This window comes from Hermetia illucens, chromosome 6, assembly GCF_905115235.1.
Source record: "Hermetia illucens chromosome 6, iHerIll2.2.curated.20191125, whole genome shotgun sequence".
Classification (NCBI taxonomy): domain Eukaryota; kingdom Metazoa; phylum Arthropoda; class Insecta; order Diptera; family Stratiomyidae; genus Hermetia; species Hermetia illucens.
The window spans coordinates 32877535-32898985 of NC_051854.1; the positions used below are offsets into that span (position 1 = coordinate 32877535).

General features: G+C 43.8%; 1 protein-coding gene across 15 annotated transcripts in view; it reads right to left on the reverse strand.

The window, feature by feature from the left end:
* Positions 1 to 21451, reverse strand: part of LOC119658934 (transient receptor potential cation channel trpm) — a 489577-nt gene that overhangs the window by 177027 nt on the left and 291099 nt on the right. For 11 of the 15 annotated variants that reach the window (XM_038066781.1, XM_038066780.1, XM_038066774.1 and 8 more), the window contains one exon: positions 9988 to 10044. The exons of 1 other annotated variant lie outside the window; for it this stretch is intronic. In XM_038066781.1, the coding sequence (XP_037922709.1) occupies positions 9988 to 10044 (57 nt within the window). Of the gene's footprint in view, positions 1 to 9800; positions 9906 to 9987; positions 10045 to 21451 lie in introns of those variants that run through there. 3 more of the 15 variants (XM_038066777.1, XM_038066776.1, XM_038066778.1) reach the window with 3 other exon arrangements.

Here is a 21451-nt window from a genome sequence, read left to right on the forward strand (position 1 = left end):
GTGGTCGAGGTGTTTCAGGTGATATTGAACCCTCGACGCCGTTTAGTCCGAAAAGTCTTGAGGGGTAACATCTATGGGAGAAAAAAGGTATGGATGGCCCAGGCAGGGACGACAAGCAACTATCAGGGTTATTGAACCTAAATATTATCATTATGATGAAGGAGGCACGTGGTCTCCGAAGCAATTGTATGCGGAAGGAAAATAAAAATATTTACAGTATAAGGAACAATACCTAGTTTACACGTAACTGTGTTGTGGTACCGAGCTGTGAAACAAGAGATGCAAAGACCTCCTTCCACTGCGGAGGAGTGAACAACTAGATTAAGTGTGTGTGGCTCGTCAGTCAAAATTTGACGAAAACGCTCGTCTTACTTCGTCTCACTGCACTTGAATTTTTTTGTCTTGTTCTGTCGCGTGTAATTTGTGCGCGCGGCAGCTTCTAATTATATACTCAGTCACCGGGGATTTAATCCAGGGAACAAACGCGTTGCTTGGCTGCTTGTTGACTTAGCCCCATTTTACGAAACAGGCAATTGTGTTTGAAGACGGCAAAAAGTTTTTTTTTTAAGAAGACTGTGATCTCTGGCCCTCCGATAGTTTTCCTCATCGTACTGTCGGCATTTGGGTTCGAGTGGTTTCGTTACGGGGTGGGTTCCGCTTCGGTCGTGATTAAATTTTCACGTTTTTCGCTCGTTGTGAGGCTTGGGCGACTTTTTATTCTCTAAGCAAATTCGTTTATTACGTAAATGCCACCGTTTTGGCGACGGAGCCCGGAGGCCGGGTTCTGACAATGGGAGGCGCAGTTCGGGCTCGCAGGCATCACTACTGATGCCACGCAATCGAGTTGGTTTGACTCGTCGCCGACGTTCTGGAGGAGTGTTCCTACTCGAAATCAAAGGACATCCTCGTCGAGCCACTGTCGATAAGTGAGTCAGCAAAACTGAAGTTTACCTTAGGCGACCGCTCCCCGAGCCAACTGCTGCGTAAGATGAAGAAGTTGGGCGGGGATAAGGTCATGGTTGAGCTTCTGAAGTCGCTGTGGTTGCAACGACTTGCGCAAAGCACCCAGGCCATCTTGGCCTGTATGGACTCAGGTCTTCAGGAAAACTGGCCACCTGCTCTACTGTTAGCCTTTCAATCATCAGCCAGCTAAGTATGATATACAGCACCACATCTACATTACTGGCTCTCATATCTTCCATAAGGTGAGTCCATTACCACAACAGAAACAAGCTCTTTCTAAGAAAGAAATTCACACACTTTTAAAGCAAGGAATTTGCTGACCATTAAATAGCTCCCGGTGTTCTCCACTATAAGTGGTCCCAAAACCCAATGGCAAATGGCGACCATGTGGGGATTACGGACGTCTGAATAATCAGACCATTCTAGCCCGCTATCCCAAACCACTCATCCACGACAACGCGCACCATGTTTTCACAACCTTGAACTTAGCGAAGGCGTACCATCAAATCCTTGTAGCTCCAGAAAATATTCTGAAAACGGCAATATGCACACCTTTCGGACTCTTCGAGTTCACACGGATGCCTTTTGGTCTGTGCAATGCGGCGCAAACTTTTCAAAGGTTCATCGAATCTGACCTGCGAAATCTTAACTTTTGTTTTGTGTCCTTGAGGCTGATTTTGTATTAACGTTAGAAATTTTTTCAACAGCAGGTGAAATTTTTAAAACACGATTTCCTGTGAGCCAATCCACCCGGATCCAGATGAGGTTCAGGCCATCACAGACTTCTCACAACCTAAAACAATCAAGGTTCTGCGAAAGTTTTTGGGCATGTTAAACTTCACAAAAGACTCACGATTGCCTGGTCGACAGATGTCGTCCAGGTATTTGAGCTAACCAAACGGCAGCTGGGGGACGCTGCGCTCCTCGTATTCCCTCAATTAGATGCACACCTAGCCGGTTTCGTCGATGCCGCGGACATCGCAGTAGGTGGTGCCCTTCACCAAAAGGTGAACCAAATCTGGCAGCGTTGAGCTTCTTTTCTAATAAAGTGAATTCAGCTCAACAGAACTACAGCACTTACGATCTTGAACTACCAGCCGTATATATCGCAATAAAATACTTCCGATGCTCTCCACAAGGCAAGCCGTTCGCAGTGTTCACGGACCACACGCATCTTACCTTCGCTTTTGAGCAGAAGCCCGACAAAGCGTCCCCTCGCCAACTCTGGCACCTGAGCTACATAAACCAGTTTATTTCAGACATACGTGTGCTGCCAACACAATGTAGTAGCAGACGCTTTGTCTCGCGTTTCAGAGGTTGAAATCCCTGCCACGGTCGACTTTTCGGCAACCGCCGAGGCACAGAAGGATGACGCAGTACTTCAGAGAAGGAGCCTCAGAAACAACTCCAAGTATAAATCTTGGGAGTTTCCCCTTTTTGGTTCAACCTCCGAAATATTCTGCAAGAATTCTGAAAAGGGACCAAGATCACATATTCCGGCCGCTTTTCGCAAGGAAGTATTCCATGCAGTACGCGATCTTGCACACCCAGGCATTTAGAAAATGAATCTACTGGTCACAAGCAAATATTTCTGGCCCTCAATGAATAGGGATGTTAACTCCTGGGCCAGACAGTGCATTGCGTGCCAAAAATGTAAAATCACCGAGCTCGAACAGAAAGAAGTAGAATCATTGCCCCGGTCTACAAAGCGTTTTCACATTCATTCATCCATATCGACATCATTGACCTCTTTCGAGATTCGTATGGCTTCAAGTGTTGTCTCACAATCATCGATAGGTTCACGCGGTGGCTTGAAGCAATATCTCTGGCGTACAATCGTACGCAGAGGCCCTTTGTCAGGAATAGATCCCATGGTTTGGAGTTCCAGCCGAACTCATTACTGGTCAGGGAATGCAGTTCGTGTCTACATTGTTTTCGGAGCTAGACAAAATCCTAGGCTTCAAACGCCATCGAAAGGCTTCGTGCCACCCGCAATTAAATGGGATGGTGGAAAGTATTGGATACTGAAGGCCGCTATAATAGCACACCATGATTCGTCATCCTGCCTTTTGTTCTATTTGGCCTACGTACAGCCTATCCTGAACAGTTTACCGCCAGATCCGCCGAGCTAGTATACGGCGAGAAGTTAAGTGTCCCCAGCGGTTCTGTCTTCAATACCCGGTCAGCTCTATCTACCACTGGGCTTTTGCGCTTACTCCGGGACGCCGTGGCAAAACTAAAATCACCCCTACCATCATTTTTCGACGAAGGCTGACACCCCCAAGGCCTTCCAACCACCATATAAGAGTCCATATGAAGTATTGAACAGAGGGGAGCATTTCTTTAGGCTTGACGTCGATAGCAAGCCCAAGAACGTCTCCGTGTCCAGGCTAAAGCCTTTTCTCTCCGGGGCTGAGGTCTTAGGGAAGAAAGGTGCACGCCGAGTGAATTTCGACCTGGATTCTTAAAATTGGCGGTCCAGGAGTCGGATTTTGCCGCTGAAACCCAGTATCAGTTAGAGGCGGGGTAGTGTAGAGGCGCTGTAGTGTGGAGTCGCTTAACGGAGATTAGTCCGAGCTCCACACCAAAGAACCCTCTCACTCACCCACTGAGTGGCTTGTTTACCTGTTGGCAGCAGGTAGTTAGCTACGAGGGTAGCGAAGCAGCCTGGTAGAGAAAAAAACAGTTTGCTATAAAAAAATGAAGATCATTTTTAAAAGATGAAGCTAAAAACCAAAATATATATAAAACAAGTCGGGAAACCAGAAGCTGGGCGCTTCAGGTATGAAAAGTTTTGTTTGCTTCTTCTGTGAGTATATTTGAATGTAGAGCTATCCCATTTGTACGTAGCCAGTTAAGAATATGCATGTAGCATGTCAGATTTAGTACTTCGGGTTGTAAATTTACACAGTAAAGACAACTTTGAGCTACTGTAACTTTGTTACTAATAGTATGATTTTGATCAAACTTGGAGGTAATATGCTTCATATTATATTTTATACTACTACCAACTTTTATAACTCTGAGATAAACTTAATGGGGGTTTTACTAAATTTTCCCAAAAATACGGTAATATACTATCATTAACTTAATTTGAGCAGATATCGATATGGAGAGTATTTTGAGGCCTGGGCACCATATAGAGGCACCTTCATGATTTTTTTCAGATTTTTCTGTTGGGGTGCTACGCTCCAATACTAGGGATCCATGGACTAAACAAGTCGGAATACCGGAAGCTCGCGCTTCGGGTATAAAGGTTTTGTGTTCATCTTATGTGAGAAACTTCAACGCATATTTTTCTGTCCGTATATAGCTACAAATCCAACATAATCCTTCATATTTTTCCAAACTACGAGACATACGTACTTATTACAGCCATAGATATCACGCTCACCCTAAACAAACAAACTGCCTATTACCGAATACTGTACACATATATGCACGTATATAAATTGATCGTACCCATATTTCTTATATCTATCTGAATTAGGCACTACCCCCAAAGTTCATTAGCACGCATATACTATATACCTACATACACACATGTCTGGTTGACAAATAACTAAAAAACTAAAACAAAATAATTCTCTGGGACACAATTCATAAGAACTCACTTCGTTGTGGTATTGACGAATTGATATGTGATGATGACGTCATGCAGGTTGTAGAGTGCACGAAATTCACAAAAAATTGTAAAGTTTCACCCCCTATAACTTTGTTAATAATAGTTGGATTTTCTTCAAACTTGACCAAACCGTGCATTAAGTTCTTCGTTACACGCATGCCAAATTTTGTACTTCTGGGATGAACATAAGGGGGGCGTGCCGGGTAAATTTCTAAAATGTGGAAATATACTATTATTAATTTTACTTGTGCAGATATCGGAACCAGATATATTTTGAGGCCTAGATTTCGTAGAGATGCACCACTGTGATTTTTTTCAGATTTTCCGGTTGGATAGGTACTGAGAACGAGACCTGTTACACTTTTTGTGGGTCATATTTTGAACCCTCACTCCCCTATGTTTCATCTAATATCAAATATTGAACCAGATTCGAAAAGTACTAATTGAGACCTTTCATTTGATACCCTACATGGCTACATTCTGTGAAAAAGAAATTTGCACCCTCCATTCACATGTACGGGGAGCCCCCCCTTAAACTTAACACAAGATGGCGCCACTTACTGCATGTAAAGGGATCACCAGATTACATACTCTCACCAATTTTCATGACAATCGGTTTAGTTGTTTCCGAATAAATCGGGTGTGACAGACAGACAGACAGACAGACAGACAGACAGACGGACAGACGGACAGACAGACACCGTCTCGATTCTAATAAGGTTTTGTTTCACACAAAACCTTAAAAATCGAGGGAGTAAGTTGCTCCTCATTTAGTCCGGTCCACCATCAAGTGGATGGGGACTTAGGATCCCGCAGATCCTAAACAACAACCTAGCTCTAGTCTAGCTTAGACTACAACGACTGGGGTTTCAAGTCCAATATAATTCGCAACCTTGTCGTGTTTTTGCGATGATAAAAGGGAGCGTCTTTCCACCTGTTGGCACTTTCGGTCACGATGCTCCCAGGGCAGAGGTGAGGCAGCGTCTGATGAGTTGCCTCTGCCCTGGACGAAACCGTCAGTCAAAATTTTTGATTTTTTCAATTCTGTTGGATAGTTTCTGAGAATGGGGCCGTTAAATAATTCATCAATTTCCAACCCTCCCACTCCCCGGCTTTTTAACAAATCTGAAAACTAAGACCGGCTTCGAAAAGTACTAATTGAGACCTTTCATTTGATATCCCACACGGTGAAAAAAAATTCTACACCCTCCTTTTACATGTACGGGGACCTGGTGCGAAGAATGTTAGAAGAGAATCTGGTGCGATGAATGTTAGCATGTCGAGCAGACTGGAATGCGATCAACTGCATGGTCGAATATATCCAGAGCAAACTGCGAAAGACAGAGGAGACTAGAATGCGCGACGTATGCCGCGTAGAGACGAAAGGGGACCAAACTAAAATGAGCGTGATGTTATACCCTAGAGTGGTTCCACGGGGCTTGGGGGGAGTCGGGGGTGGTTTTAGTGGGTAAAAATCCCACACGCTGGCTTGTCCAGACCCACAGTCACAGTTAGATACTAGACAGCTACCTCACTCCCCCTTGTCCCTTAAGGGGGGAAATCAGTGCGAGTACACACGGTTTCAAATTGTTTTGCCCTTGAGCATGAGCGAGATGTACCGAAAACCCGATCAGCTGTGTTTGACATACCGCCCGGACTTGCCAATGTATTGGTGAGATTGGCAAGTTTTTGCTTATGTATAAGTGAATACGTGAAACTGCTTTTTGCTATATACGTGAGCACGCCGTAGTACCAGAATAGCAAAAGCTCACCGATCTCTCTCTTACCAATACGATTTGACGAAGATTATGCATTTTCCTTGTTTAGCGTCTCTGATGTGTACAGATAAGCTTCTGCAAGCACATTTGCAAGTGGGGTCATTTTTGTAAGGGTACTGCCTATAGTAGATCTACTGTGTCCAGACCAGTGTCTTTTGAAGATTTCCACTTCCTCAAAAAAAAAGACAGACAGACAGACATTGAACCGATTTTAACAAGGTTTTGTTTAACCTTAAAAATTTGTGTGTGCCCAGGAGTAATCTCGCTTAGTTAATGTTCGAAATAATGTTATAAGAAAGTGTGAATTTAGTGCAACAGAATTTTCATTGAAATAATTTTCAAGAATATAGAATTAATCCATATTATTGAGATATATATAAAATCATCCATCAATAATGATTGCCAAGAATCGAATCATACAATTGATAGTCAGGCCGTTTAAAATTGCATTTGTTCACCAATTCGTCCGGTAGGTTTCCGACATAAAAGAGACTTCGATTTCATTATTCACTAGAAATCTCTGCCTTTCATTTATGTTTTCCATTCGGATTCTAATGACAGATACTTGCGGAACTCATTTATTTGAAAGAGGTGTTTGACGACTCAGTGTCTGGTTTTGCATGATTACTTGCGTCATGATTTACACTGAAGCCGTAAATTGATTCATGCTTTGGATAGGCTACATCATGGTAATTTTCATATTTCCTGAGGAACTAGTAGATTAGCAGGATTTGTGTTGATTAACTATCGATGCGTCTGCATATGATTAAGTAGGTTGAATCGGATGAATTGTGAGAATGAGGAGTGTTAGACAAAAGAGTTACGTTCGAGTTTGTTTTTAAGCATTTTGAATTGTTTTGTTTTGAAGATTTCAGTGAACAACATACAGAATAGCATTTGCTATTAAATGTCAATTTATTCCAAGTGAATCATAGAAATATCAGGTCGATTAGAAGCAGCTTTCTTCAATAGGCGAATATAACACAGAACAGAGGATAGTTTTAATAGATCTTCTGCATATAGAAGACAGGGACAAATAAAGAAGGATATTTATAAAGAACGAAAATAAGAAAGTACCAAAGATGGAGTGCTTGGAAATCGTGCATGGATTTCGGATACCGATCGACTCAGCTGTGAATGAGTACCTGAGTCAAATCAGGATAATAATCCCGGGCAGCACAATGCTGAACCAATTGGATTGTTGTGGCAACGATTATTATCATAAATTAGAAAATTACCATTCACACTGAATGCATGACGGCCGCTACAATTTAAGTCCCACTATATAGCGACGTAACCTTATTACTTTAACGGCTACTCTTGATCATTTCTCGATGATAAAGAAGCCTTGATCGGCATTAATATTCGATCAAAAGACAATGCGAAGAGAACAATAGGGGAGATAAGGTGAGTGAAGAAATTTTCCAACATACACTCCCAATTAAAGGCGAAAGATTTATTCGACATTATTTATTCGGCGGCCTGGTCTGATTATGCTTCAGATGAAAGTTGCATAATTTGGCAAGTTCTCACAAGACCTCCTCGTGGTGGCCGCTGGAAACCATCTTCGGACGGAGCAAGAGCATGTAGGGCCGGGCTGGGAGTAGGCTCATCCAACTGACGAGGATCTGCTTATCTGCTAGTCATGTGTTAAGGGCAAGCAACAGCCCGGGGATCGTCCTCCCTGCACCGGAGAAGGTGCCAATAGGACCCCAAGCCAAGGTGGAACAGCATACGCCGCATATGCCAACTCTGAATTGCTTGGGCACTTTCAGTTTCAAATAAGATCCTTACGCTGGTGGCCGGACCAGCCAGGGTGGACATTCTTCCCTGACTACTCGTGGGACCAAGACATGGACTCAAGTTTTAAAAAACAAAAAAAGAGGATAGAAGAAGAGGGAGTGATGCCAGGCGCATCATCGGAGGACGAGCTGCTGGCTTCCAACCACGAGACAGTAGCCGTTGAGAGCAGTAAAGTCGGTGCCAGCCGTAGCACCGCTGTGCTGAAACCAACCGCAGGGAGCTCCCGGAGTGAGGCGGCAGACAGATTAGTGACTTCCAGCCTGGAATCCACTGCCGTCAAATTGGGTGTAGCGAGTCCCAGACATAGTACTCCTAACCCGAAACCCTCAACGTCGGGGAATCCCTCGAAAGTGAAAACCGACAAGAACCTCGGCCGACGGAAACCGACTAAGAAGCAAAGATCCGCTGGTTTGCTCAAGAGCCAGTATCAGAAGCCATGCATATTCCTCTTCTTTGGGACCTCAGAGAGATTTCTGGCTGCATGGTGGGAGAAGTGCTTCCCATCGTGAACGCTACGGGCTGGCTCTGAAAATCCGAGCCGGCTAGACTCTGCTTCTCTGCTTTCAAAACAGCAGTCACGGACTTAGGAGTTTATGGCATCAAAACGGCGCGCCACAGCGCTAATTAGCTTCTCGGAGCGGCCACTGATAACTACCTACCTACACTCCCAATTTCGATTTTATTCTTAAAATTTATCTGGCATCTCGTTTGTCTAAAGTTAAACTACTTCAAAATTTTGTTCTTTCTATTAGTCCTATTTTGAAATTTATCGGGGTATCTCGGTTAACTACAGAAATAACACCCTTAAATTATCATTGAGTCGGCTGAGCTTCCCTTCTCCTAGAAGTACAAAAGTAAGTTTTGACCACACACTGTAAAGAATCATATGAAAATCTTATTTCGTCTTTCCACTTTCCACCCATTCAAGTAAAAACTGTGTTCACGTAGCATTATATGAGTTCGCATCCAATTTACTGTGAACGTAGTACAAACAGACGAGTTAAGATTGTCAATTTTTCATTAATTTTCCAGAGGGTGAAATTGAATATTTGCTGAACAGATTTCGCTCCCCGTGTATATAACAAAGCATATAATTTTTTGCATGAAGTCATTAAATGAAAAATCCTTTTTATAGGCACTTTACTGTTATCAAATTGAGCTGTTTGTTGTCGACATTTATGATATCAACAGAAAATTAAAAATATTAAATTTTTAGGTAATTGCCGAGGACACGTTGATTTTAATCCACGATTTTATGTTTGCATATTTTAGAAAGTGATGTTTATTGAGCTGTAATGTAGTCGTAAACGTGTGATGTGAGTATTAAATTGAAAGTTGATTAATTTGGTTATTTGTGCAAATGACCTGGAAATTTATAAAAGTATTTTAAAGAGTTTGTTATGCACATTGGGATTTAATTTTTCGGAGACATTACAGTTATTCTGATTTTTTTTAAGAGCTCTCATAAAAATTAGATCTTCCATATTTACGGTTCTTAAAATTGGGCACTTAAATATTATATTTACTGCTAAAAGAAAACAACCATTAAAGCATTTAAATGAAAATATGGCAAACAACATTAAAAGCAGAAGCAATTTTCTTATCCAATTATAGATATTTGTAGTATGTACCTGCAGAATATCTTTCAACTTTTCGAAAGCCATATCCAAACCGCAAATCAAAACTCAATACTCCAGGCAACAAAGAAATAAACCTATTAACACCAAAACCTGCTTCTTGAAAATCAATGAAAAGGAAAAATAAAAATAAAAAATATCAATACCAAAAACAAGGTAAAAAATAAAAAGTAATCCTTACCCTTGGAACTGTTATGTTTATTAGTCCCCAACAGATTTTTTTTAGTCCCCACCGTATCTTCCAGTAGTAGATTATTTTAGAATTGGTTGATAGTTTGTGAATATATAAATGGGGCACATATTTACGTGATTTCGTGATATAAACATAGAAAGAGAAAAGAGAGAAATAGTGAAGAATAATAATGAAATAGCAACTGTAACAATAGTTTTCTGAAAATGTTAGGTTTTCCTATGAGTAAATGAATCGCGGTGAAAAACTGACAGTGCTTCGTTAAAGGGTAAAGGAATAAATTAGAACTCAACAGTAAGGTTAAAATTAAACTGTATTTTTCGGTGAAGTGAAAATAAGAAAGTTTGTTTAACTAAAGCAATTCGTGTGAATATTTTACATGCTAGGAATGAATGTAATAACTTCTATTGTAAAACGTTGTCATGTTTCCCTTATTTGCATAAACTTGAAACTTTGGTTTAAAGGTTTGTATCTATCCGCGTCTCTGTCCAACTCCATTTACTCGAAAACGGGTGAAGGTATCGACACAGAACTCAGCAACGACCACCTAGGTTTTCGATGGGGGGTTAATAGGCGGGAGCTAGCAGTGAAATCTAAAGCTAAAGATAACCCTAATCAACTCAAGCTGGCTGGATGCAGGGGCAAGGATATGGATATGAACGGTAAACTGTGGTAAACAGGCACCTACCACTGCCTTCCCCCAAATCGCCACATTCAAAAATGTAAGATATCGTTTCCATCGTCAAACACCGATTTAGATGTTCAGGTCGCTATGGGTTAGTAAGCAAGCTTCGCGCGTAAGTTTCCGGGCAAAACATGACCGCATCAACGAGAGCGCGTTCTCGCATTTTCTCTACCATATCATGGTGAAATTTGACTGTCTCAACGGAACATCACCGTCTCCATAATCCTGGATCGGCATTCATTGTTTTGGAAACGAATCAGCAGTTAGAGACATAGAAGACCACACCCTAGAACAGGGCTATAACAAAGCCATGAGAGTGGCAAAAGATAACCGTTTAGGTCCCCGGCATCTAAATGCACTTTCACTGAGCGAAAAACTAGAAAGAAAATAAAATAAGTTCGAATACCGGCTCACTTTGTTGTGGGATTGACGAATTGATATGTTATGATGACGTCATACACGTTTTAGAATGCACGAAATTCACACAATATGTAAAAGTTAGTTAATAATAGTTGGATTTCCTTCAGGCTTCAAAAAGTTATGATTTATGTTATCCTTTATGCAAGTACCAAATTTGGTAGATTTTCCACGATCTGTGCAACCCCATAACGATCGCGGATATCCTCATTTCGGATGTGATCTAAACCTGTGACGCCACTAGTACAACATAACATCTTCGTCTCCATTACCAAACATATGCCTCGGTCATCACTCCACCTAATAGTCCCCCGAGATTTCTCGTTTCTTTATCAAACCTCACATAGTGGAAGAAGAATGGAAATAGGGCAGCGTTTTTCAATTACGCCATTATCATTCTGATTACTTCGTATAAAGAGTGCAAATTATGTCGAAAAGCGTGGCCTGGGGTGAAAATTATACAAGTCAGGAGTAAAGATGACGCGAGTCTCATTATTGTCCAGTTTTATATTCAAGTTTTTATTCCTGGCCCCTTAGACGATTTCGGGCCCGGGGGAGTCTCCCCTTTCCACCTCTTCCTTGTCAGGCCTGGTGGTCAAAGGGTAGTATAGGTCCCAGGGCGAAACGTGGATTGGTACCCACGATGGAGCATCAAACCTGGGAAATGCCTGCTGAACCAACACTAACAGCTCTACTACCAAACCCCATCTCCACCTCCACGCGGTCACCGCTGGGAGCTCTTTCTTAACGAAAAGCTGCAGACGGAGAAGGATGAAGGCGAGTCTCCCGCGCCTAAAAACGGGACAAATTGTACCAACTGGTCCTCCAGGTTGGGGGTTGGGTAGGGCTGACAACCCTACACGGAAAACAACTTGTTACGAAGCCACAACAGGAGCCTCGGACAGGACGAATTTTAATATGACGGACCCGGCAACGAACACGGAATAACGATTTGCGCATTTTCTCATGGAACGTGCGCTCCCTGTACATAGATGAAGCTGATAAGCAGCTAGCCGATACCCTGTCCCAATATAGGGCTGATATAACAGCGTTGCAAGAGATGCGATGGACAGGGACCGGTTTCCTGGAGAAGAGCCACTACACCATATATTATAGCGGTCATCCAGTAAACCATGTGCTCGGAGTAGGTTTCTTAGTCAGCCAAAAAATGAAACCTGCTGTTATCGGCTTTGAAAACATAAGCGAACGGCTATGCACTCTGCGCTTGCGAGGCAAGTTTAGAAATATAAGCCTCATCAACGTTCACGCCCCTACAGAGGAGACTACAGAGTCGGAGAAGGATACCTTCTACGAGGCAGTAGAACGAACCCTCGAAGCCTGTCCCAGATATGATATCAAAATCATACTTGGGGATTTTAACAGCCAAGTAGGGAAGGAGCCCGTATTCAGGCGATACGTTGGCTCCCATAGCTTACACGAAAAAACAAATGATAACGGACTGCGGACTATTCAATTAGCAGGGTCACACGAAATGGTTGTTGGAAGTACCTGGTTTGCGCGGAAAGCGGTCCACAAACCTACGTGGGCCTCTCCAGACGGGGCCACTTTCAACCAAATTGACCATGTGTTGATCGAACGCCGCCACCTCTCAGCCTTGATGAATGTCAGAACATATAGGGGGGCCAATATAGACTCGGATCACTATCTCGTTGGCATGGTGCTCCGAGCTCGAATAACAATACCACCTAGAATCCCCTCTGACAATCAGGTGAGAGTGAACACTGAAGCCATCCACAACACAATCTTCCACGACACCTATAAGAGGGAAATGGATGCCGCAATAACCGCAGTCCACAGAGGACCTGGAGATGAAGCATCAACAAATGATCTTCACAATCACCTGAAGAACGTTATCATGGATACGGCCACAAACATACTTGGCCCCAGCCGCAAAAGGAGTCGGAACGGCTGGTTTGACGATGAATGTAAGCTAGCAAAGGAACGGAAGAATGCCGCATACCGAGTAATGTTGCATTCTCAAAGATCGCGGGCACGCGCAGAGACTTATCACGAACTCCGTCGAGTGGAGAAGCGACTTCACAGACGGAAAAAGGAAGCCTGGGAGAACCAACAAGTCTATGAACTAGAAAAGTACAGGAAGCAACCGCACCAGGCGCGAAAGTGTTACCAACAAGTCAGCAGGATGAAGCCTTATGCACCTCGATGCTCATCTTGCCGAGACAAAGAGGGAAATCTGATTTCCGACGGAATGGGCATATTAGAGCGATGGGTTGAGTACTTTGATGAGCTACTGAACAACCAGAACATCGGCGAGTTGGAGGTCCCGCCAACTGAAGACGACGGACAAATACTGCCACCACCAAGTTTAGGAGAAACAGTCCGTGCAAATCATCGGCTAAAAAAAACATAAGTCGCCAGGAGCCGATGGAATTACAGTCGAATTGGTTAAATATGGAGGCGACCAGTTACACCAAGTGGTTCATCAACTTGTGCTCAAGGTATGGGACAGCGAATCAATGCCTGACGATTGGCAACAAGGCATTATCTGTTCCATACATAAAAAGGGAAATATCACACAGTGCAGCAATTATAGAGGTATCACGTTGCTGAGTACCATCTATAAGATATTCTCCACTATCTTGCTAGGCCGGATAGCCCCATACGCCCAGAACATCATTGGACCATACCGAAGAGGCTTCACTCCAGGCAAATCAGCAACAGATCAGATTTTCTCTCAGACATCATGGGAAGAACCACCCGAGACGTACAAACTGCCTTCATCCAGATCGAGCAGGCGGCGCGAGATCTTGGGCTGCACATCAATGAAGGCAAGACAAAATATATGGTGGCAACGTCAGCACTGAAGACGAATCAACCAACAACATCAAACCGCACTGGTCAAACACAAACACGAAGAAGAATAAGGATAGGAGAATACAACTTTGAGACCACTGATAATTTCTCCTATCCAGGGTCGAAAATCACAACCGATAACAACTACGATGATGAAATCCGCGCACGGTTGTTGTCAGCCAACAGAGCCTATTTCAGCTTACAAAGACTGTTCCGCTCGAAACGTCTCACCATAGGGTCAAAGCTCTTACTGTACAAGACTATGATCTTGCCAGTCCTCATGTATTCCTCGAAAACTTGGGTTCTTAACAAGAAAAATTGCGAACTCTTGGCCGCGTTCGAGAGAAGAATCCTCCGAAGAATTTTTGGCCCCCTACATGAGGATGGACGATTTAGTAGGCTACACAATGACGAAATCTATAAGCGATACCATGACCGTCCGATTGTGGATAAAATCCGGCTCAATAGGTTACGGTGGGCGGGTCACTTAATCCGTATGGATGAAGATTATCCCACCCGGAAAGTCTATAAAGGCAATATCTATGGTAGAAAAAGAAGACGAGGCAAACCCTGCCTAAGATGGAGCGATGGCGTGGGTCAGGACGCCAGACAGTTTTTAGGGATATCGAATTGGTGGTCCTCGGCGCAAAACCGGGATGTCTGGAGTTCCTTATTAAGGCAGGCCTAGACCCGATACCGGTTGTTGCGCCGTTGATGATGATGATGAAATATCACTATCATGTATTTTCGGTGCTACTCGCGAAGAAAGTAAAAAAAATCAGTAGTAAACTCTGTTTCCGTCATTAGTAACTATTCCCGGAATATTCGACCATTAGCGAGGTATTCCAATATCTGATACATCCAGTGAATTCATATTATGTATCGCTGTCTTACCAAACCAGAGCAATCGGCAGGACCTCTAATATTCTTCTCTTTCTTCAGCCTTTGTCCCGTTCACAAGCGGGGTCGGCTCGTCGTGATCGGTTTCGCCATGTGGCTCTATCGAATGCCTGATCTGGGTGCAATCTCGAGGCTTTTAAATCCCCATCCAGCGTATCAAGCCACCGTTGTTTCGACCTGCCTTTTGGGCGTTTACCATCGACTTCGATATTCAGTCCAATCTTGGCAAGTGAATTCTCGTTAGCACGAATTGCGTGACCATAAAATCGAAGACGCCAATCTCGCAATTTTTCCACGATCAGTGCAACCCCATAAAGATCGCGGATATCCTCATTTCGGATGTGATCAAAATGTGTCACGTCACTAGTCCAACTCCACTAGTCTTCGTTTCCATTACCGCGAGACGCCGTTCATTGTCTTTTATAGTTGGCCAACACTCAGACCCATAGGGAGCGACAGGACGGACGACATTGCGGTAAATTTTAGATTTGAGACGTTCGTTGATACGTCGATCACAAAGAACACCAGTTATGGAACGCCACTTCATCCAGGTTGCATTAATGCGTGAAGCAATTTCATAACGCAGTTCTCCATTGGCTGATAGCGTTGACCCGAGGTATTTAAATCGCTCAGTTCTAGGCAGATCACTGCCGCTGACAGTGATTGTGCCTGTTTCATGGGGATCGGTCGTCAAAAACTCAGTTTTGTTTAGATTCAATCTGAGACCGTGTTGCATGAGGCGATCATTCCATTTTTGGACAAGTTGTTCGAGATCATTTTTGCTGTCAGATGCTAGGAAAACATCATCTGCATAAAGCAGTGTGTAGGGCGCTGGACGTTGGATATCCCGTGTGATCGTGTCCGTAACAAGAACAAAGAGAAGTGGTGAGAGGGCGCTTCCTGGATGAACACCAACAGAAACACGAAGCGGTTTTGATACACCCGCCATACTTCGAACTTTACTTTTCGGATGGTGATAGAGCAATTGAATCCAGCGCACAAGTTCTTCTGGCACTAAGTGTTGTCGTAAAGCATACCAGATGAGTTCGTGTGGTACACGGTCAAACGCTTTCTTTAGATCCAGAGAGGCAATGTAAAGAGGGCGATGCTTCTCACGGTGTTTCTCCATGAGTAACCGCACAGCGTGTACTGCGCCAGTAGTTCCGCAGTTTTTGACAAATCCGCCTTGATTCACGGTTATTTCAACGATTTCGCGAATACAGTGGTCAAGAATGCGGTTGAAGCATTGTTATAGGTTTAATTTAACGGGAACCACCCTTATGCTTTAAATTTTTTACAAGAAGATCAAAGGAAAAGTTTGGTTTAATCCTTTTTAAAACGTGACATTGGTTACAGAGTTTAGGAGTTCGGATAGCTCTCCGGAGAGCTCTCAAGAGGAGACCTCAAGACAAATCAATATCGTTTCAAATAAAGCTATTAAGGGTAATGAAAGATTGTTCTTTATATTAAAGTGCAGGCACATAAGCTGAATGAAATTTTCTATTCTTGAAGAAGGACTTTCTATAATACTTGGTAACAGCACAAGAAATAGTCTTTTTGAACTTATATGTTGTTTTAAAGATTCGCTGATTATTACCAGATATCTATAAATAAATTTGCTATTTATGATACTGTCAAACTTCCGACACTTATCGCCGATGTACGGAATGATTATCGATTCTTTTTTTCGCATTCGGGGAGATATAAATTCTGAATAAGCCTCATTTCTAATACACAGAAGTGCCAATCTTTCCCGCCCATACTCTCAAGCGTGGATAGCAGGAGTGTGTCAACGGAACACTTCCATGGAGCTTCAGTATCTTCGCGGTTAATGTTTGTTCCAAGGAAGCTTACCTCTCAGCTTGGGAAGGCAAAAATCATTCCGTTTTTTTAATTTTTTGTAAATAATACCATTTTGGTTTTATTTGAATTTACTTATAGTTCATGCCTAGGCACCAACTGTCAATCAAATGAATTGCGCGTTGTATATCTCTACACACGGTTCCAAGATCCCGATCAACAGTTAGCAGAGCCACATCATCAGCATAAGCTTGAGCGTGTGTTGGCAGATTTTGCAGTTCGGATAATAGTGAATCGATCAACATACTCCATAGAAGAGCACTCTTTCGTTGCTTCTGTTCATAAGTAACCAGGAACACCACTTCAGCGTACATCAATCTCTGCATTAGCATAACATAGGTCCACTTAATCATCAACACCATGCTCCCTTGGGGCATCACAAAGTTTTTGGAAAAGCGCACATTCAACCGCCTCCTCCATGTCCGCGAATACCCCCACCGCGTACTAACCTTTCAAATTTGCATCCTCTATCTTTGAAATCAAAGAAGGAAGAGCAGATACACAGGGCCCTTGACGCAGGCAAGCATGTTGGTTTTCATTTAGTGTGTACGATCTTAGCGCCTTCCCACGAATGTGACGCTCAACCTGCCTCTCCAAATGATATTGAGCCGAGAGATAGGCGCGCAGCCTAGAGCAAGACATGTTAGAAAAATTGTCCAAAGCAGTCGCTCTAAGGGCTTTATACCTTCCTTTAGCATTCCTGGGTAAATGCCATCCATGCCACGTATTTCGAAGTGCTCAAAGGACAGTATAGCAGCTCCTAATTTTTCATTGCTAATAAACAGCTCTCGCAGTGTTCACTTTCCCCTTGCAACACTTTCAAGTTGAAGGGTTTGCAAGAGCCGCCCAATTTCTTCCACTTCTGTCACCTGTTCTTCGGAACTCTGGAGTTTGTGAAAGTACCATCCGGATTTCTAAGAGATTATAGCTTAACCGACTCATCTCTTTTACGTTTTCCTTACAGCTCTGAAGTCTCTCTTTCACCTTCCAGCTCCTCACAGTAAGTTAATTTGACCAGCATTTATGCTTTTCGACATAAGCACGTTCTAATATCGACTTGATCCTATGAAGGTTGATTTTTCTGAGAATCGCCACATTTAGAGCTGCAACAGGGCCCATGACTTCACGCAGAGTATTCTTATGTTTTCTATTTAACACCTTCTCTTGTTTGCGGTGTCCAGATTGAGTCGATCTGGTTTCACAAAATTGCATCAAGCCAAATCTGTTCATGCCTCTAGCTTCCCTTTCTTCTACCTGGTCCGTTAAAGTCGTAGCAAAAATTACTAACAGGTAAGATTTACTCTGTAATTTCTTCGCCAGTGCGAGCCTCCATACAGAGGTCCCGCCACTTTACGAACTATCCTCCGCACGTAGTTCCATAATGGAGGCGCCTACCAAAGATTCTGCAATTCGATCTATTTTTTATAAGTCGAACACTCTTCTCTCTTAAAATAAAAATTATGCTCTACAGCTTCCCGATATGAGTTTCAATCTATCCATGAAAAACCGGAGCTCCACATGGTTCCTGCCCCTTAGCACCTTTGGATTCTTTTGGTTCAGTTTGAAAATCAAGCTGAAACTCTGCACGTTTACGTCATAAACTTTATCCTCCAGTACCTGAAATCAATGCCCGAGTTCTCTTCACCCAGCATGCGAATGATGTCCCGTGCCTCGCTCCAAGGGTATCCAGCATCTGTTTTGTTCCGTCCTGCATAGATCGGTGTTCACACAGCTCCAGCAGGTAATCCCGTTGGAGTCACTTTAAAGCATCCTCATCAGTGCACCCCACATGAAGGAGCCCATCGCGAAAACTTTAATTGTTAAGCCTTGGCTTCGCGTTAGGCTGCAGCGTTTTTTCCACAGTCACCCGCTGTCCCTCTGATATTTGCCCATCCTTGAAGGAAACTCCCTCGGTAGCGGTCAGAAATGAGACTGCAGCTTGCGTATACGTCCTCTTTGTGTTCGAATTTCTATGGAAGGGACCAGCTTCCTAGCTTTTACCCCGCGGAGTTGATCTCCTCCCAGCGCACCGGTGTTATTTACTTTATTATTTAATCTTATTTCTTTCCCAAATTATTGGAATATCTTTTTTATGATTATTTATTTTAATTTTTAACGTTTTTTTTTCTTCCCTTAATTTTCTAATTGAGTGAATATATATTTTTTCTTGTTTGTTGTTGTCTTCTGTTTTTTCTACTAAATAAACCCTTTAATTTGCGGATTATTTCTGCGTACCCCTAATTTCCCGTAAACCTCACACGAAGGAAGCATCACCTTATTCAATGGTCAGAAGATGTTGCGCTTCATCGTCACCCAAGGCAGAAGACGTATTGGAAGAGGATGTGATTCATCGTTGATATTTCCTCTTCAATCGCGGCACTTGGGTCACGAATTTTCTGGTTCCACGTGCGCGAGCGAACCCATATTTTCTTGTTTCCTCCATTTTGTTTCACATTTCCTTCGAAATTGATATTTGATATTCTGGTGTGATCTCAACTAGCTGGGTCTCTGGCTAGCACAGGGGCATGCAAGAGTTTGCCGATGGTTTTGCATAAAATACAATGTTATTACGGTCTGTCTGTCTAGGTATGTATCTATCTTCTTGTATGCCTTTCAGTCTGTCACTTGAACTTTTCTCAAACACAGCTACAGATATTGCCACGAAAGTGGTTGGGAAAGTTGAAACTGTGTCGTCGAAAGTACAGCGCCGTTGTATACGATTTCAAATATACTAAAGGGTAATTTCGAAGCTTATATATTGTTCACAAAACTTTCATTTGCGTATAAAAGAAACGAAGAAAATTGTAAATCGTATATAAAAAAACTACACTTCGATTTTAATGAAAACCCACGTGACTGTCTGCGGTGAAGGCTGAAGCAGAAGAGACCGGTTGTTCTCCATGCGGTCCCTCTGGCTCCAACCAACGGCACTTTTTCACCGCTGGCCCTCCACTCCTCTGGCGAGTTCTAAAACGCGCGGAGAGCGCCAGCGGTGTCACCTATCCATTCGCAACATTTTATTTCGAATGTTTCCAATCCTGCTGCTCCACATCACTCCACCCCCAGATGAAACCTAGAGGTTTCAGCGACCGAATCCGGAAGTACGAAGCGAACGCGCCGTTGTTTTGGGGTGCACACGGGCTTCAGCCTGGATAGGGAGACCGCCTTTTTGTGTCCATCGATCTCGAGCTGGAAGAAGTGTACTCCCCGCTTGAGAACGCGGTACGGGCCTTCATATGGAGGGTGCAGCCGCTTCCGGACGGCATCCGTCCTGACCAGAACGTGTGTGCATGTGTCCAGTTCCTTGGGCGCACAGACAGGATGTGGCTTTGATGCGTCGGAGATTTCCCTCAGCAGACGCAGCAGCCCCGATTCTGTGAGACCCGATCTCTTGTCGAAGACCGGATCACTTGGAAGTCTCGGGTTCGCTCCGCGGGGCTGGCAACGAATTCCTCTCGGCGGGTTGTACGTAGGCTGAGTAGGACAAGAGGCAAGACTTGAGTCCAGGACGGATCGTCGCGTGCCATAATGGCGGATTTCAGCGTCCGGTGCCAACGTTCTAGCATCCCATTGGATTGCGAGTGGTATGCAGTAGTCCGCTGGCGTTTAAATCCCAGGAGTTTGCCAAACTCCGAGAAGAGAGTGGACTTAAATTGCATTCCCTGGTCAGTGATGACCACTGCAGGGACGCCAAAGCGAGGGATCCACTCTCGACAGAGGGCTTCGGCACAAGATTGCGCCGTAATGTCTTTCGGAGGTATTGCCTCAGGCCACCGCGTAAACCTGTCGATGATTGTGAGGTAATACTTGTGACCGTGTGAGTCTCGCAAAGGTCCTACTATGTCGAGGTGTATTGTGTGGAACCGCTTGGTAGTGCGGGGAATGTGCCTTCCTCTTTCTTTACATGCCTGGTGACTTTACACTTTTGGCATGCACTCTCTGGCCCAGGAATTGATATCCTTGTTCATGGAGGGCCAGAAGTATTTCTCGGTGACTAATCGATTTGTTAACCCGATGCCTGGATGCGTTAAGTCGTGAACCGCGTGGACCACTTCCTTCCGAAAGGTGGCCGAAATGTATGGCCGTGGTCCCTTTTCCGAGTCTTCGCAGCAGAGAAAGAGGTTCGAGCCGAAGATGGGCAACTCCCGAAATTTGTATTTGGGATTGCATTTGAGGCTCTGAACTACTGCTTCATTTTCCGGCGCCTTGGCAATAGCCCAGAAGTCGAGTGAGGCGGGGATGTTAACTTCAGAGACACGAGACAAAGCGTCAGCAACTATGTTGTTCTTGCCGGACACGTGCTGAATGTCTGACGTATAAAGCTCAGCTGTCGAAGCTGATGAGGGGACGCTTTGCCAGACTTTTGTTTCAAAGCATACGAGAGCTACGCTTATGGTCCGTGAACACTGTGAACGGCCTGCCTTCTAGGGAGAAGCGGAAGTATTTGATGCTCAAGTACGCGGCGAGCAGTTCGCGATCGTATGTACTGTAGTTCCGTTGAGCGGGGTTCAACTGCTTAAATTAGAAGCTCAACGGCTGCCAGTTGTGTCGTGCAGTGACTGACATTGTCCTTCGTTGAATGCAAGGGCTCATAATCATTTGCATGAAGAGCAGCGGCCCGATCTGCGGCTAGCCGTCAATTTGACTATTGGCACTGGGTGGTTGTAGAACGCGCTACATCTCGGCAGTGCTAGACTAGTTGATGGTCAACAGCGGAATTTGGAATTGTATCACGACAGTACATGGGGACAGGAATTG